At 37.6% G+C, this 17,500-nt stretch overlaps 1 protein-coding gene across 1 annotated transcript in view; it reads left to right on the top strand.

Moving 5' to 3' along the window:
- kcnh2b (potassium voltage-gated channel, subfamily H (eag-related), member 2b) overlaps nucleotides 1-17,500 on the top strand; it is a gene marked incomplete at both ends in the record, with an annotated part of 198,583 nt that overhangs the window by 107,415 nt on the left and 73,668 nt on the right. The window contains 3 exons of the mRNA XM_081352130.1: nucleotides 10,941-11,096; nucleotides 12,074-12,565; nucleotides 13,441-13,652. Coding sequence (XP_081208256.1) covers nucleotides 10,941-11,096; nucleotides 12,074-12,565; nucleotides 13,441-13,652 — 860 coding nt within the window. The remainder of the gene's footprint in view (nucleotides 1-10,940; nucleotides 11,097-12,073; nucleotides 12,566-13,440; nucleotides 13,653-17,500) is intronic.

Below are 17,500 nucleotides of genomic sequence, written 5' to 3'. Positions count from 1 at the left end.
ATTTGCATTTACTTTCATGTAAATCTCCCAGAAACCCACCGAGTATTTGCATGTAAACGTCCTGAACATTATAAACTCAACATCTGCCGCCTGATATTTACATGAACGTGTGTTTAACGTCACGTGACATTAACACACCGCCGATCCGTCACGGTCAGATGAGGACACTGCATTAAAATGGACATTTCGCTCAATTCTCAATCTTAAATGGTTTCTTGTGTTCACAGAGTTTGTTGCAATGCATTCTGGGATTGCATATTCTGTGAAGGACATATGATGCTGCCAAAACGTCTGACTATCGCCTCACATCACAGGGTTTCAGAGATGTGGTTTGAGACACAGTTTTCTGCTGATGTTGCAGTGATTTATCATACTCACATGTATAGAAAGACATCGTTAGCGTAGCCGTCAGTTTAGATCCGCAGCCGTCAGTTTTCCTCACCAGGCTTCAGAGATCTGTAATTGGACACGATTATCTTCAGGCGGTTCAGTCGCACTGCATTAGTGCTGTTCACTTCCTGTGGCACTTCCTGTTCCTGTTTTTTTAAAGCTCCATGTTTACTGGACAATTTATCTCACAATGTTGTGATCATATATCAGTATCACTATAAAATGTTGTTATTATTATTATTATTATTATTATTAATAAATAAAAATAAGTAACGGAATAAGCAATATTGGTATTGTAATATTTCAATATAAAATGTAATATAAAAATATATATTATTAATACTATTATATTACAGTAAAAATGTAAAATTGCAAAATCAAGCTTTTATTTTGGTGGAAAACCTCAGGGGGCTTTAAAGCTTCTTAATTATCATGTCATCTAATTAAATGAATCTAACATTTGATATTTGCACTAAGCCATAATGCAATATATACTTTTGAAGGTTATTTAGGCCATATGCAGTTTAAATACTAAATATGTAAAGTTTGATATTTTTATAAGTCTTGCGTTATTGAAACACTCTGAAAGAGAGCTCTGTAAAGTGATGTTTGATGCGCCTGGAGTAAATGTGTGTCTGTGCAAAACACCTTTTTATTGTGTGTGTTTGCTCAAGTATTTGCTAAGCCGTTGCTAATGTGTTCTGAGTGGATACTAGATCGACAAACAAAACTTTGAGACGTTTAAACCCTTGAGATGTCCAGATGGATGCTAATGAAAGAGGAGCCCGTGTAAACAGACTGAAGACGTGTGTGTGTGTGTGTGTGTGTGTGTGTGTGTGTGTGTGTGTGTGTGTGTGTGTGTGTGTGTGTGTGTGTGTGTGTGTGTGTGTGTACGAGAGAGGCAACAGATCGCTATCATGAATCAGCGCTGTTAGCGGGAGGAAACGGATTTCATCTTTGGATGAGCTCTTAAAGTTGATAATGTTGTTGTGTGATCATGAAGAAGCTCCAGCTCTTCTCTATATCAGAGTCAGTGTTCCTGAACTCCTGAAACGCCTCCACTGTATCTCGAGTTTCTTCCGGGAACGAACACGTCACAATATTCCTCATTATAATAATTAATGCGCAGAATAAAGGGGCGGGGCCTGGGTGAGTTAGTAGTGTGTTAAACTGGCGGTTATGGTAAGGGGCGGGACATTTCCCAAACACACTCGAAGCACTCAACCAATCACAACACACTGCTCCAGCCGACCAATCAGAGCACAGTGTGCTTTTCAGAAGGAGGGGCTTCATAGAGACAGGAAGTAAACAGAGCGTTACTGACAGACTGGGAAGAGAGGAGCCGCAACAATGGAGAATATGAGGAGAATAATCAACATTACAGCAGGAAAACCTGTTCTAGTAGAGCCTGAAAACATCAAGACTAGGAATAAAATGGCCTCTTTAATACACAGTTTCAAAAGAGAGTCAGCTGGTCATTATCGTAACATAAACCCCAAAGTGGTTTTGTGCTTCACATCACCCTATTAAGTTTATTTAGCACTATATTACATTATTATTATATTTTTATTATCCCCTTATATAAACACCATTTATGTGCATCTCCTTGTAAAATCTGATTTGAAATGCTTCTGCTTTGTTGTCCTGAATCTAAAGCAAATCATTTGTCACTCTTGTCTTGTAAGTTTTATGGATATTTTTGTAACTTCTCAAATCTAATCCCGCATCAGCGGCTCCGCTGGGTCCAGTGAAACAGAGGAAGACGCTGTGGATGTGAAGGCTTGAAGTGAAGGTTATGCTCATTTGTGAGGGAGCGAGAGCTCAATTAGGCCTGGAGGGAGATGTCGACCGTCGCTCTCGGTGTTTTTATGTGCTAATGAGAAACCCTGGACCATTCCCGCTCTAATACACACTTTGGAGATGGACGATCAATTAACTTTTGATGAAAAGTGTTTTATTTCTCCTCTTCAGTGTGTAAAGTTATACTAAAGCTGAGCCAAACAGCTTTTCTCAACTCCGTCCCTCATTGGTCAGTCAAACACGTAGTCCTGCCCCCAAACTCCTCTCATTGGTTGACTCAGAAGATCTGAGCCAGTAGAAACTGCAGAAGCTTTGAGATATTTTTGGAGGCTGTTGTGAAGTTATAATATCTTTAGAAAGCAGATAAGATTGTTTAGCTTGTATTTGTCTTGAGTGATTACAGCAATATACATATCTTGTAAACATCTGATCTTCACTAGTCAAATATCAACAGGTCATGTGACCCATGACAACCAATCACTGAATGAAACCTGAGCTCATTTGAATACAGATGGATGAATGTTCATTGAACAGACCACCATCTGCTGTTCGCCTACAGAAGAGGAGAGAGAGAGAGAGAAGGAGAGACGGAGAGAGAGAGAGAGAGAGAGAGAGAGAAGGAGAGACGGAGAGAGAGAGAGAGAGAGAGAGAGAGAAGGAGAGACGGAGAGAGAGAGAGAGAGAGGGAGAGAGAGAGAGAGAGAGAGAGAGAGAGAGAGGGGGAGAGAGAGCATCTTACTGCACTCCTCCTTACTATCAGAAGTTATTGCTATTACCATGTTTTTAAACATGATACTATGGTAATAATAGTACATGTAAATGCCATGGTGCTTGAATATTGCAATATCATACAATATTTCTTTGTAAGGATCTTCCCAGTGCAGATCTCAGATCTCAGATCAGCTGATCCATATGGCTGTGCTAGTATTTACTGGAATAAGGGATTTTTCACTGGAATTATGGGTGATTTTCCCCCAGCATTTTGTTGGTATTAATGTTAACTAAAATAGGAGTGATTTTCGCTGTAATTTTTGCTGTTATCATTGGTGATTTTCTCCAGAATTATAAGTGTTTTTCAATGGAATTACGTTCATTTTTGTTGGTATTAATGTTGATTTTTCACTGCACCTACGAGTAATGTTTGCACCGGAATTATTGGTTATTTTTCACTAAAATAGGGGTGAATTTTCAAATTGTTGATGATATTTATGTCTAGCTCTTTCTAATTTCATTTTAAGTAGCATTGGTTGATATTCAGTCATCATGGCATCATATCACCTCAGTGAAACCCTTCCGCTCCAGGATTATATTAGCATGTTGGACTGATGTAACGGTGATTTTTCATCATATTATAGATGCTGACAGGATCAAGATGCTCAAAGCTCAATTATTTGATGTCCACAGTGAACACATGACTTCATTTGTTGATTACAGCGTGAGGTAATCATCATCATCATCAGTAATCAGCAGCATAACCATCATTAATGAGTGAGACTCTCCTGCCCTCTAGTGTTGAGCTCATGAACACACACACACACACTTCTGCTACACTAGTATACATCAGTGTTTAAGAGTGTGCTTCAAATAATCATTCTCCGTCACTTGGACTATACTCTGGTTTTGTATCTGTTTTTATCGGCCTTTATAATATTGCAAAGCTTGTTTTATATAATAAAAATTGGTATATATAAATATTATTATTGTTATTATTATTTTCCCAGAGTTTCTTATCTATTTACACATTCTAGGAAGTTTTACTTTGCCATTATTTCCTTTGGCTGCTTGTTTTTCTTTCTCTTTTTTTCATTTTTGGAACAACGTGTGTTGTAAAAAGCACTATACAAATAACTGAAATGGATTAACCTCTATTTTAAGCCAAGGTTAAGCAATGTTTCACACTTGTAATCCTGGCATTACTTTTAACACAATTAATAAGGTGAAATATAAACTGCAGGATTACTTTAACCCTGGGTTAAATACGGTCTTAAATTAGCAACTTAAAGGTAAAAAAAAAATAAAGAGTGATGATTAAGAGAATCATCTGAAGGATCATGTGACTGGAGTAATGATGCTGAAAATTCACAGGAATAAATTACACTTTACTCACATAGAAAACAGTTATTTTAAACTCTAATAATATTTCACAATATTACTGCATTGCCTGTATTTAAAAAAATTAGTGCAGCCGTGGTGAGCAGAAAATAATTAGTTCAAAATCAATAAAAATACAATCCATCCATCATTCAAACTTCTGACCGTACATATCAGATGATTCTCCAACAGAGCATCTGGTCTAAGGAGGAGTCACATTTCTCTCTGGTTTATAGCCATATTAAAACCTGATCTGAATACACACATTTACATTCTTCTCTTTACCATCTGATCGAATGATTGAGGTTGAATTAGAATTTTGTCTTTGATTTATTTTATTTATATTAAAGACATTGCCGAGTCAGTTGTTCATTTATAAAGGTTGCTCTTGTCCACCAGGTGGCGTTGTGGCCCTCGTAATGAACAATACATGCAAACACGGAGCGGATGAACCATCCTGCTGCAGAAACATTCCTGTGTTGCTTCTAGACTTCTCAGAGAAAAATGAATATTGCTCAGTGATTAATCTTTCATAGCTCACATATATGATGTTTTAAGTGTTAAATTCCTCAGAGAAATAATAACACTCAAATGAGTCACTAGTCGTCAGTAGAGCTGCTGAGATCATGATTCTCCCACGATTCTTACTAAACAAAAAAAACATGCAACTTACTAGAAATTCTGACAAAATCTTAATTTCTGCAGTCTATTTAAAAAAAACATGTAATTAATTTTAATTAATTATTAAGACGAAAAGGGTGAGTGAATGATTCAATGACTCACTCATGAAGACTTCACTTGTTTCATTACTGGATGAATCAGCGTTTCGGAACAAATCTCTTGAATGAATGATTCAACGACTCACTCATAAAGACTTGTTTCATTACTGGATGAATCAGCATTTTTGAATGAATCTCTTGAATGAATGATTCAATGACTCACTCATGAAGACTTGTTTCATTACTGGATGAATCAGCATTTTTGAATGAATCTCTTGAATGAATGATTCAATGACTCACTCATGAAGACTTGTTTCATTACTGGATGAATCAGCGTTTCTGAACAAATCCCTTGAATGAATGATTCAATGACTCACTCATGAAGACTTGTTTCATTACTGGATGAATCAGCGTTTCTGAACAAATTTCTTAAATGAATGATTCAATGACTCACTCATAAAGACTTCACTTGTTTCATTACTGGATGAATCAGCGTTTCTGAACAAATCTCTTGAATGAATGATTCAACGACTCACTCATGAAGACTTCACTTGTTTCATTACTGGATGAATCAGCGTTTTTGAATGAATCTCTTGAATGAATGATTCAACGACTCACTCATGAAGACTTCACTTGTTTCATTACTGGGTGAATCAGTGTTTCTGAACAAATCTCTTGAATGAATGATTCAACGACTCACTCATGAAGACTTCCCTTGTTTCATTACTGGGTGAATCAGCGTTTTTGAATGAATCTCTTGAATGAATGATTCAACGACTCACTCATATTTTAACAGTCACTTGTCGCCACCTACTGGTGTAACCGTGTGATTAATACAATCATTATTTGAAATGTCAAGTTACTTTCAAACGGTGATTTACTCTATTTTGATCACAGCCGTAGACATCAGTGTTTATATCTAAACTATACTATACATTTTTATCCCAGCTTTATTTAAATTACAGAAAACTTTTTAATATATAGTTTTAGTTATCAACAACAACTCTGTAATCCACACTCACTTCTTTGATAGAGGGACAGGAATCACATCATGAGGCCTCGGGTCACAGCAGGTCATTCTGGGATTCTTTCAAATCCTTCCACATCCACTGTAATCCTCAATAAAACAGTGGGATTACCGGGATCATCAGGTGTCAGGATGGTGCAGTATGTCAGATGATGCTGATCTGGATGATGTTTGATTAGTGTTGCTGTCACTCATCCTGCACTGAATCTCCATGACTATAAACATCAGTAATGTGATGTTTGAGTGAACCTGAAAATATACAGATTTAATCAATGTGGGGGCGGGGCTTGATTTTATTCTTCATAATTTAATTGGCGGGTGAGACGTGCACAGTAAGACCAGAGACATTCATTAAAGGTACAGTTCACCCGAATTTACTCAAACACATGTCATTAAAACTCAATATGGCTTTCTTCAGTGAAACACAGAATGTTTGGTTCCCAATGTTCTTCAAAATGTTTTCTTTCTTGTTCCAGAAGAGAGAGACAATCATACAGGTGTGGAACGACATGAGGGCGAGCAAATGATTTTTGGGTGAACTGTCCCTTTAAGAATATGAGCTGGTTCATTTTTGATGGAAAATGTTCATAAAAATATTCCAGAAAGTGAAAATCAAATTATTTTTATTTTATTTTATTTCATCGTCTTCTTTTCACAGTGACTGTTCACAATGAATTGTTTTGTATTTATTTGTTATTTACAGTTTTTTTCGATTGCTAAACGACAGTGAGCACAACTGGAGCTACATGTGCAAAACTCTAACTACAGTCTGCACTACCAACAGCCACCTGAGCTAAACAGTTCACATCACCTGCAAAACTCACTCCAAGCAACACAACTCTTAACACACGGCTCAAAACAGGCTCAGTGCAGCCAAACACTGGCACAACCCTCACTGAGATAACACACACTGTCCAAAAAACACCAGCATCAAACACCAATACAGAAAATACAAACTTTTCATCTTTACAGTTTGAACAATTTCAGTGACTTCATACAAAGTAATATTTTCTTCAAAGAAAAGAGTGACATTTTTTCACAGGATTTATTTAATTTTTTAGAACATAACAATTCTTTAAGGTAAATGAAAATTAGCAGTTTGCTTCAATAGTCTGTTGTAATTTACGGAATTACAGTAATGAGAAAAAAAAGGTAGAAACTAAAAGTACATACGAACATGTAATGTAATGTAATATAATGTAATGTAATGTAATTCGAACAAATAATTGAGGGGCTAATCCTGCCTCTCTCTAGCATCAGGCCACAGGTTTTCATCAACATCACATCTAATATTCTCTCTTGCCATGCACCTGGGGAAGAACCTTCTGGAGTGCCTTATCCATCCCTGGCAGTCGTGTCCTCACATCCGGCACACATGGCTTCCAAAAGAGACCTTTGGTCATGTGGGTGGTGACCAAACACTTTCCACCTCCACCCATACAGAAAAACAATATATTGAAATATATATATGTGGCATATATTCCAAATACATTGAAATATATTTGCATTGTTGGTCACTTATATTTATCATTTTGAAATATATTCTGAAATATAACAAAAATATATGATGTTACAGTAAGTGTGAAATATATTTACATATATTTAACTAAAATATATTTATTGGGCCAATTTCGAATATTTGCATATATTCCAAAAATATATTTCAAATATTTATTTTGTGTATGGGAGCCTTTCAGCTGAGATTGCAGTCAGCAGTGTTTGAAAGGCACAAGGCTGAAATCTATCCTGTTTTGAATGTGTGGTTCACAGTTTTGACAGCAGTGTGTTAGCATTTGAACAAAGTGCTGTAAATCCACAGTGTTGTGCAGGTTGTGGTTAAAGTCATGGGATAAGTGTGTAGAGTTTTGAAAACTGTGTTCAAGCAATGAAAAACGAACTATAGTTTGGTCCACATGAACTTCTGCTGTGCAGACTGGAGTTAGAGTTTTGCACATGTGACTCCAGTTGTGCCCACTGTTGTTTAGCAATCGAAAAAAACTGTAAATATTATTTTAAACTTTATCTAGTCCACAAGAAGATTCCCATGATTCCTGGAATATGTTTTATTTTAGTTCATCCGGATAATAATCCTGCATGTTGACTGTCAACGGAATTTTTTTCTTAATAATACTTAATAACAATAATATAATATAATACAGATTCATAATTTAGAATCCTTTTATGTAGTTGTTTCATTATTATTTGTGTCTGGTCAGAATGTATGTCTTCTTCTCAGTGACTGTTCTCCATGCATTAAAAAAAAAAATATCATAGAATTTTTTTGGGAACATTCAAATGTATGTCCTGAGGTTTTTTCTCGTCTGTTTTATATTTATTTGTTCTACCGTGTGTATTATTTAAGCAGGACTTCAGCGATTTGGGTCTCGGAGCACTTTGTTGGGATTATATAACCAGACATACTGAAGATGAAAATATACAGATGTAGTGTGTGTGTGTGTGTGTGTGTCTGTGAGTGCATGTAAGTGTGTGTGCGTGCGTGCGTGTGTGTGTGTGTGTGTGTGTGTGTGTGTGTGTGTGTGTGTGTGTGTGTGTGTGTGTGTGTGTGTGTGTGTGTGTGTGTGTGTGTGTGTGTGTGTGTGTGTGTGTGTGTGTGTGTGTGAGTGTATGTGAAGAGTGTGTGTGTGTGTGTGAGTGCATGTAAGTGTGTGTGCGTGTGTGTGTGAGTGTATGTGAAGAGTGTGTGTGTGTGTGTGTGTGAGTGTATATGAGAGTGTGTGTGTGTGTGTGTGTGTGTATGTGTGGACATGTTTTTCTACACCGGTGGGGACTTAAACCTGAATGCACACAGACTTATGGGGACTCGTGTCACCGTGGGGACCTAAATTGAGGTCCCCATGGGTACAAAAGCTTATAAATCATACAGAATTAGTTTTTTTGAAAATGTAAAAATGCAGAATGTCTCCTGTGATGGGTAGGTTTAGGGATAGGGGCAGTGTAAGGGGATAGAATATACAGTTTGTACAGTATAAAAACCATTACGTCTATGGAGAGTCCTCACAAAGATAGTGCACCAGACGTGTGTGTGTGTGTGTGCGTGTGTGCGCGTGTGTGTGTGAGTGTACGTGAGAGTGTGTGTGTGTGTGTAGCATCTGAATCTTAGAGTGTATTAGTCCTGTAAAGTGGACAGAAGCGTAATGAATTGCAGTCAAATCCCTCGTCCTGACTCTTAATCTGCACATGTGTGTGTTCAGCGTGTTCATCTGTGTGTTTAGATGCTGCCGTCGGGATTATGTGTTTTCAGGACAAGGCTTTTAGTAGGTATTGTTATGTATGCATTCGTTCATACAGTCACAATAGCTGTTTCCGTTTGTTCCCTGCCATAACTTAATATCTGCATATTCATATCAGTCTACCAGACCACGATTCAGACGCAGCAGGAATGCTTTTTTACTTCCACAATACAACACATTTCCAAGTGGAACAAAAACTCTGTGAGGGAATAACAGATCTTGATCATTGATTAGACGGTGAAAAGTGGCGGTGGTTAATTAATAAGATGTTCTGATGAGGTCAGTCAGAGAACAGGGAGACGTGATACTTGAGAATATCGATGAATGTGTCAGTTATGAATTCATATTGATTTTCCTCATCGTCATAGATTGTTATTGTACACATTTGTTTGATTTCTAGTCAAATCTGCATTGTGTTTATGTATGTTACCTTTAAATCGGATGATTAAAACGTGTTTCTGCATTCGTCCCTCACTGTATGCACTCTATACGATAAGAAGAAGATGTTTGTGCTCTTTTTCCACACACACACACACACACACACACACACACACAGATGGCATTAGTGGACCTGTAATCCGTGTGTGGTTTCTCTGGTCCGAACACAGCTGGGATTACAGAGCGTCTCTGTCTCCGTGTGTGTGTCGGTGTGTGTGTTCCTCTGTTCAATGAGGAGAATCTGCTGTCCGTCTCTCAGTCTGTTGTTTCTCTTGGTCCTGTTTGATTCTGTTCTCAGATCCAGGTAAGAGTGTGAGATTCACACATCAGTGTGTGTGAGATTAACTCACAGATGGTGTAAATCTGATGCTTCTGAAAGGTCAGAGTCAGGATTTGTGTGTTTATCTGATGTTGTGTGACTTTACTGGTCATATATAGTGGATGTACTGGGATCTTTATGATTGTACAGATTTGTCAAAAATGTAAAAAAAGTTGTTATTTTGCCCGACTTCAATATCATGTGATGTGTATGTTTTGCTTTACTATAATATCTAATCATTAGGGATGCACAATATATATCAGCCACCATATCGGTATCAGCCGACAGACGTATGTTCATTTTTAATGTTATAGTTATCGGTATGAATTATTGGTTGTCATTATCTGCCAAAATGTTCATATCAGTGCATCACTACTAAGTGTGCATCTTTACTTTTTCAGAATGTGTTTTCGTCATGTAGCCGCACACACACCACCACACGGTGTTCGTAATCAGGCTTAATTTTGCTGGCAGATGATAGTTGTTCACTTAACTAGGATTCCCATGATTCATTAGTATGCTTTACTTCCACCAGATCAGGCGGTCGCACTAAAACATTTGCAACCAAAAATTATATTTTTGCTGAGATCGCCACTGGCATGTTATGGTTAAAAATTGCGTGGCTTTTTAGTGAATTATATACATTTATTTCTAATAACATTCCACTGTGTATTTGCAATTTAGAAAATATGCATAATAACTAATAAGCAGATTTCTTTATGTGTGGTCATTAAACAACAGCATTGATGGAGACCAGATACTTTGTTCATGAAGTTGTTTATAAGGATGCATGTAAGTGAATCTCTCTCTCTCTCTCTCTCTCTCTCTCTCTCTCTCTCTCTCTCTCTCTCTCTCTCTCTCTCTCTCTCTCTCTCTCTCTCGCTCTCTCGCTCTCTCTCTCACAGGTGTGTGTTTCCTGTGTTTGGTGGATGTGGTTCCTGTAAAGAATGAAGATGGCGTGGTGATCATGTTTATTCTGAATTTTGAGGTCATGCCGGACGATAAACTGCACGACCCGCAGGATCTCAATCACAAGCTGCCTCTGCTGTGGCGCCACTCCAGTACGTCATGCGCTCTCTTTCATTAAACGCTTCATCTGTGAACATCCCTTTAAATCATTACCTTAATTAGCACAGATCATGAGAAAAAGGACCATTTACACAAACTAAGCTGCAAAGGGCCCAATCAGAAATATATATACTGTATTTTCTTTCTTTCATTTTAATATCCTTTATCACGAGTGACTGTAATGGAAAGGTCATGCAAATTCAGCTCATTAACATATGACCGCCCTCATTTAAATATTACGGTAACACTTTACAGTAAGGTTCACATTAGTTTACATTAACTACCTTAACATGGACTAAGAATGAACAATACTTCTACCGCATTTATTAATCTTAGTTCATATTAATTTCAACACTTACTAATACGTTATTAAAATCAAAGGTTGTATTTGTTAACATTAATGCACTGTGAACTAACATGAACAAACAATGAACAGCTGTATTTTTATTAACCAACATTATCAAAAATAGATAAATATTGTAACAAATGTATTGCTCGTTGTTAGTTCATGTTAGTAAATACATTAATGTTAACTAATGAACCTTATTGTAAAGTGTTACCAATATTACTAACTTAACTAACCAATATTACCAGTCTTCAGCTGGGTTTTTGTAACATATTTCACATGCAAAAATGTTAGCCAGTCACAAAAGAGATAATTTACATAATAAAAACCATATTAAAACCTGCATGTGTGGTAAATGGTCATAAAAAGTCTTGACTTGAGTCTAATGTCTTGACGTTTTCTCTGTGTGTTTGTCTACTTTAAACTTAAAAAAAGATTGTCTTTCTCATTAAACGTCATTTAAATAAACGAATATTTGATTTTTATAAGCCCAAATATTCGAATACAATATTTTTGAAAAATGCCCAACCCTAATGAAATCCTGCCTGTGTGGAAAATATTCATAAAAGATGTAAAAAAAACTAAATTGTCTTGACGTTTCCTCTGTGTGTTTGTCTGTCGCAGATCGAGCTCGAGGCATCCGTTTACGCCTCCCCCTCCTGAACTCCCGGAACAACAGTAAATCTTCTCTGCGGGAGGATCCCGAGACGGGCCGAGGAACGGGTTTCTCCAGCAGCTCCGGCCGACAGAGCCCCGAATCCCTGGCGCTGGGAGAACTCCTCTCGCTGCCAGAACACAAGCGTCCCTGTGTGGCCACCGGCTCCACCCGCTCCACCGGCCTCGTGACCCCACCGTCCTCTCGTAACCTGTTGGGCAGTGACCCCTCGTCTCCTCCTCCGGCCCCCCCGCACCCCATCACACTGCCTCTGGGTCAGTCCTCGCCTCGACCGCACCGGCTCGACCTGGACGCCACGGTGTCCAACTGCAGCCTGAGCAACAGCCGCTCGCGCGAGAGCTTTCACAGCATGCGTCGCGCGTCTTCAGTGGACGATATCGAGTCCATGCGGCCGGAATGGGAGCGGAAACACCGAACCCGACCCATATGCAGCAGCACGGGTGAGAAAACTGAGCTGGAAATGCACGAAATTAAAATTGATATTAAAAGTCCCCTTGTAGTCAATCATTTTATACCTTAAAACTCACCAAAATTACACATTTAAACGTTTTTGCCTCAAAATAAAATTTGTCATGCCTTAAAATATCTTGAATGTAACTCGACACCCTCGCCTCATTTAGTATGCGCAGTTCTATGAATATGCAAATGAGCCCCGCCTCCACTCACTCACTCAGCTCAGAGATCCACTGGTTGACGATCACACGTTGATCTGATTGGTTACAAGGTAGTTTGTGACGTCAGAAACACCAGCGATTTCAAAGCGTGTTTTTGAGACTGTCTTTGGTTCACTGCAGTTTTAAGGAGGAAATACTCAGCAATGCTGTCGACTTATGAATTTACACATGGTTTGAGCATATTAAAAACACCACATAGACGCATAAACAACATTAAAAGCTGGATTTTCACCACAGGGGGACTTTCTATTCATGAGAGAATCCTGAAAAATTAAATGTATCACAGTTTTCAACGTTGATAATAATCACAAATGTTTCTTGAGCATTAAATCATCATATTAGAATGATTTCTGAAGGATCATGTGACACTGAAGACTGGAGTAATGATGCTGAAAATTCAGCTTTGATCACAGGAATAAATGACACTTTTATACTAAAGTTTTTTTTGTGATCAAAGATGAATTTTCAGCATCATTACTCTAGCATTAACATTAGCAAATAGAAGAGACTTGCAATTACAATTGCAAAAACCTTAATATCGTTCCAATCCCAAACGGTAGTGCACATACAGTGTGATTTGCTAATAAAATACTGTAAAATGTCGTGAGTATTTCCTTTCAACACCCTGTTTCTTTCCTCAGGCGCCGTGAACAACAAGTCCAGCATCCTGAACTCTACCTCTGACTCAGATCTCATGCGTTACCGCGCTATCAGTAAAATCCCCCAGATCACGCTCAACTTCGTGGACTTTAAACCGGACCCGCTCATCTCCCTCCCGCCCGGAGAAATGGACATCATCGCTCCCTGCAAACTCATCGACCGCACACACAACGTCACAGAAAAAGTCACTCAGGTAAAACAGTTCTGCTCTTTATCCTAAAGCTGAAGAATGCCAGGTCATGAATTAATTAAAGGGGTCATCGGATGCAAAATTCACTTTTATATGGCGTTTGCTTATTAATGTGTCTTTGCAGTGTGTGGACACAACCACCATACAATGATAAAAATCCAGTCACTCCTATATCATATTGCTCATGCTCCGCCCACGACCACTGACGGACTGTCCTGTATTAGCATATTTCCCATATTAGCATATTTCCCGTATTAGCATATTTCCTGTATTAGCATATTTCCGCCCTCAGCCATTTGTATTCTGTCCGCCAAGGCATCACTTTAGTGTCTTGTGTCGACACGCCCCATTGAGAGGGGGAGGGGCTCATTATCATTTAAAGGGACATGCACCGATACGGGTCGCTGTGAACAGAGCTGTTTTTGAGGAGGTAAAAAGTTTTTTTACACAAACATTGAGGAATTTTTACCAAAGTATGTTACAAGCTTTACTTGAAGACCCTCAAGAATCATCCCAACTTGTGGAAAATGTGCGTCCGATGACCCCTTTAAAACTACAAAGCTGGAGGATTTGACTTCAGAATCAATAGTGATGTTTTTAGCGTTGGCTGTCTCTGTGTGTTTTGGGTTTTGAGACCGAGATCGAGATCGAGATGTTTGTTCTTCTGCTCTAAATGAGACGGCTCTTCTTTGGCTTCACATGATGGCAAGAAAAACATCATCATGAGATTTTGGCGGCCTAGATTGCCTTTTGATCAAAGACAGTTTGTAAAGGAAGCTGTTGATGTTGGTCTTGATGTGATTGGCCATTTTGTGGGTTTATCTGGCAAAGTTGAACTCATATATCATTCTGTGTTTGAAGATGCAGTGATTAACCTTTACTGACTTTGACAACATACACTCTTATGAAAAATAAGTGTTTGAAAAGTAAGTGTTTGGAGACTCTCTGTCTTCTGTGGGACACAAATCCAGATGTTTTTCGATGCCATGAAGTCTGGATGAGTGCAAGACATCTATAAAAGTATCAACAAACTTAAAATCATCATTGATCCAGCTATTAAAATTACATCACGTGGTCCTCGGTCATTTTTAACTCCTTTCTGATCTCTGAACCCAATAGGTAGTTTTCTTTTCAAAACGGATTTTAATTTTTGAGAACTCCTACAGTTTGTAAATTAAAAGGAAGTAAATTTTTAACAAAAATTTATTTTAGTTGGTAAAAATCAAAATGAATCAAATTACAGTTCTCGCTTCCAGAAGTTTATTATTTTTATTCAGAATTTCTACTTGATATTTTAGAGCCAGGCATAACTTGTAAAATGTATATTCATTATAAAAATGCTCATGGCGTTTTAAATACTTTTTTTTAAATTACATTTTTTTTTTCAGGTCTAGCCATCACAACTTTAAAATCAGGCTTCCTCACAAATCCAGGTTTTCCAAAACTTGGTCCTTCAAAGGAAACAGTTTAGAATAACAATATCTTAATTTTTTTTCGCTTATTTTCATGATTGTTTGTCTGATTTTAAGTCATCCTGTTTGAGAACTGCTGCACTTTTATTATTTAACAAAGAACCTTGAGTGTAATGAAAGTCAGTTTCCAGATAAAGTTGTCGTCTGGAATGTATTTCTGTGTAAAGTGTTAAAAAGCACTGCGTTCGAGGTAAAGCTGTAATGCACCGACTCCCTGGGAAACGACCCCATGACCTTGATGTTTGATGAATGACGCTGGATAGTAAACTCAGTAACTTCCGTGTCTGACCTCCTGCGCTTCATTCAGTCTTCATTAGAGAAGAGTTAAACGCTCATCTTTCCCCCCGGCGGACGTAACTGGGTTAATTTAATACTCAGGACGCGTGACGCCCATGTGCTGATGCTCATCTCTGGCTGATTAGATGAAAGAGGGCGGCTGGGATTGACGCTTCGTGATGAAACCATGACAGATGAGCATGTGCTTCTCAGAGCCTCACGGTCCTGCACACATGGTCACATGATCTGTGCATCTCCTTATGTTTCAGTAATGCAGCAGATCATCAGGTCATGTGACATCCAGTTGTTTCATATGAAGCATATTCAATACATCCATGTTTAATGCAAGTTCAATTCTATCAACAGCATTGGAGACATAATGATAATAACCACCATAAATTGTTATGCATTTTTTAATTAATCTTTTAAAATAATTTTAATTATTTGTTAATTAATTTTTCCATGCAAAAATGTATGCACAACTAATTTTAATAATTTCTTACTTAATTATTTTATAAATAATTGAGTTATTTTAACGGCAAAGAAAATAATTACATTACTAAATTATTTTTATGCCTATTTTTGCTCATTATTTTTTAAACTAATTATAACATCTTTTCATGAATTGTTCCTTACAATAATATGTTATTTGTACTGCAAAGTGTTTAAATTGAGAAAATAATTTAATGGAGAATTATTTATTTTTTTTATGTGCATTTTTGTTTTTTAATAATAACACTTTAATTCTTCCATACAAAAATGCTACAAAGTGTTTAAATTATCCATCTAGGACTTCAGGTGTTTGTCATTGATGCACTTCCTGTGGGCGGAGTTTTCTAGCTTATATCCTGAATCATTTCACCTTTTAGAGGATATTTATTATTTAATACCTCGTCTTGAACTTGATTTAGATTAATAAGCATCAGATTGTGGGCAACCGTTATCATCCCTTCATCATAAACTGCTCTTTTTGTTGTAAGCTGTTGTCATCATGATGCTGATGACTTTAATTAGAGCGATTAGATAATCTCTAATCAGCGTGTGTGTGTGTGAGTGTGTGTGAGTGTGTGTGTGTGTGTGTGTGTGTGTGTGTGTGTGTGTGTGTGTGTGTGTGTGTGTGTGTGTCAGCGAGCGTTCGGCGTGTCACTTCCTGTCCCGTCCACCACAGATAAAGCATAATGAAGCTGTTTCTAATTTGTCCACAGCAGGATTTAAGGAAGAATTCACTGTTGATTGCCGCAGTGAGTCTGAGATGAGATGAGTTTGTGTGTGACTGTGCATGTGTGTGTGTGTGTGTGTGTGTGTGTGTGTGTGTTGTGCTTTGAGCTTTTGTGCGCTGGATGAGCTACTCTACCTGTCGGGAGTTTGGATGCACCTGCTGTTCATTATGACGAGTTGCAGTAATAGTAAAAAGCATTCGTTCATAAGCTCTTCATAAGCTCTTCTTTCTCCTCAAATCAGAGAGATTCATGAGTAAACTCTAATATCTGTGATTCTGGCAAACGCAAGTGTGTCCAAACTTCTGTCAGTGTGTGTGTGTGAACTCACTCAACAGGCTGAAAGCATCAGAAACACAACACACACACTGTTAATTTACGGAGGTTATCATATAACAGCGTAAAATAACATCTATACGTGTGATTTCTTCTCCAGTAACTGCCAATATTGTGTTGTTTAGTTTGATGTGTGTGTTTCAGGTTTAAGAAATGAAATACACTGGCCAAAAAGTTCGGCATAATTCATTTATGTTGTTCTCTTTATTTGATAAAAAAAAAACCACAGTAAAAACAGTGAAATATTATTATAATGTAAATCATCTGTTCTCTATGTGAATATCTAGTAAAGTGTAATTTATTCCTGTGATCAAAGCTGAATGTCATTACTCCAGTCTTCAGTGTCACATGATCCTTCACAAATCACTCTAATATGATGATTTAATGATCATTTATGATTATTATCAGTGTTGAAAACAGTTCATATGTTTGTGGAAACCATGATACATTTTTAAGGATTCTTTAATAAATAGAAAGTTCAAAGGAACCGCATTTATTTGAAATATAGTCTTTATAAAATGTCACTTTTGATCCATTTAATGTGTCATTT

Source organism: Scardinius erythrophthalmus, assembly GCF_964197995.2.
Source record: "Scardinius erythrophthalmus genome assembly, chromosome: 22".
Taxonomy (NCBI): Eukaryota; Metazoa; Chordata; class Actinopteri; order Cypriniformes; family Leuciscidae; genus Scardinius; species Scardinius erythrophthalmus.
Note: the sequence above shows the minus strand (reverse complement) of the source record. Positions and strands in the feature narration are given on the sequence as shown.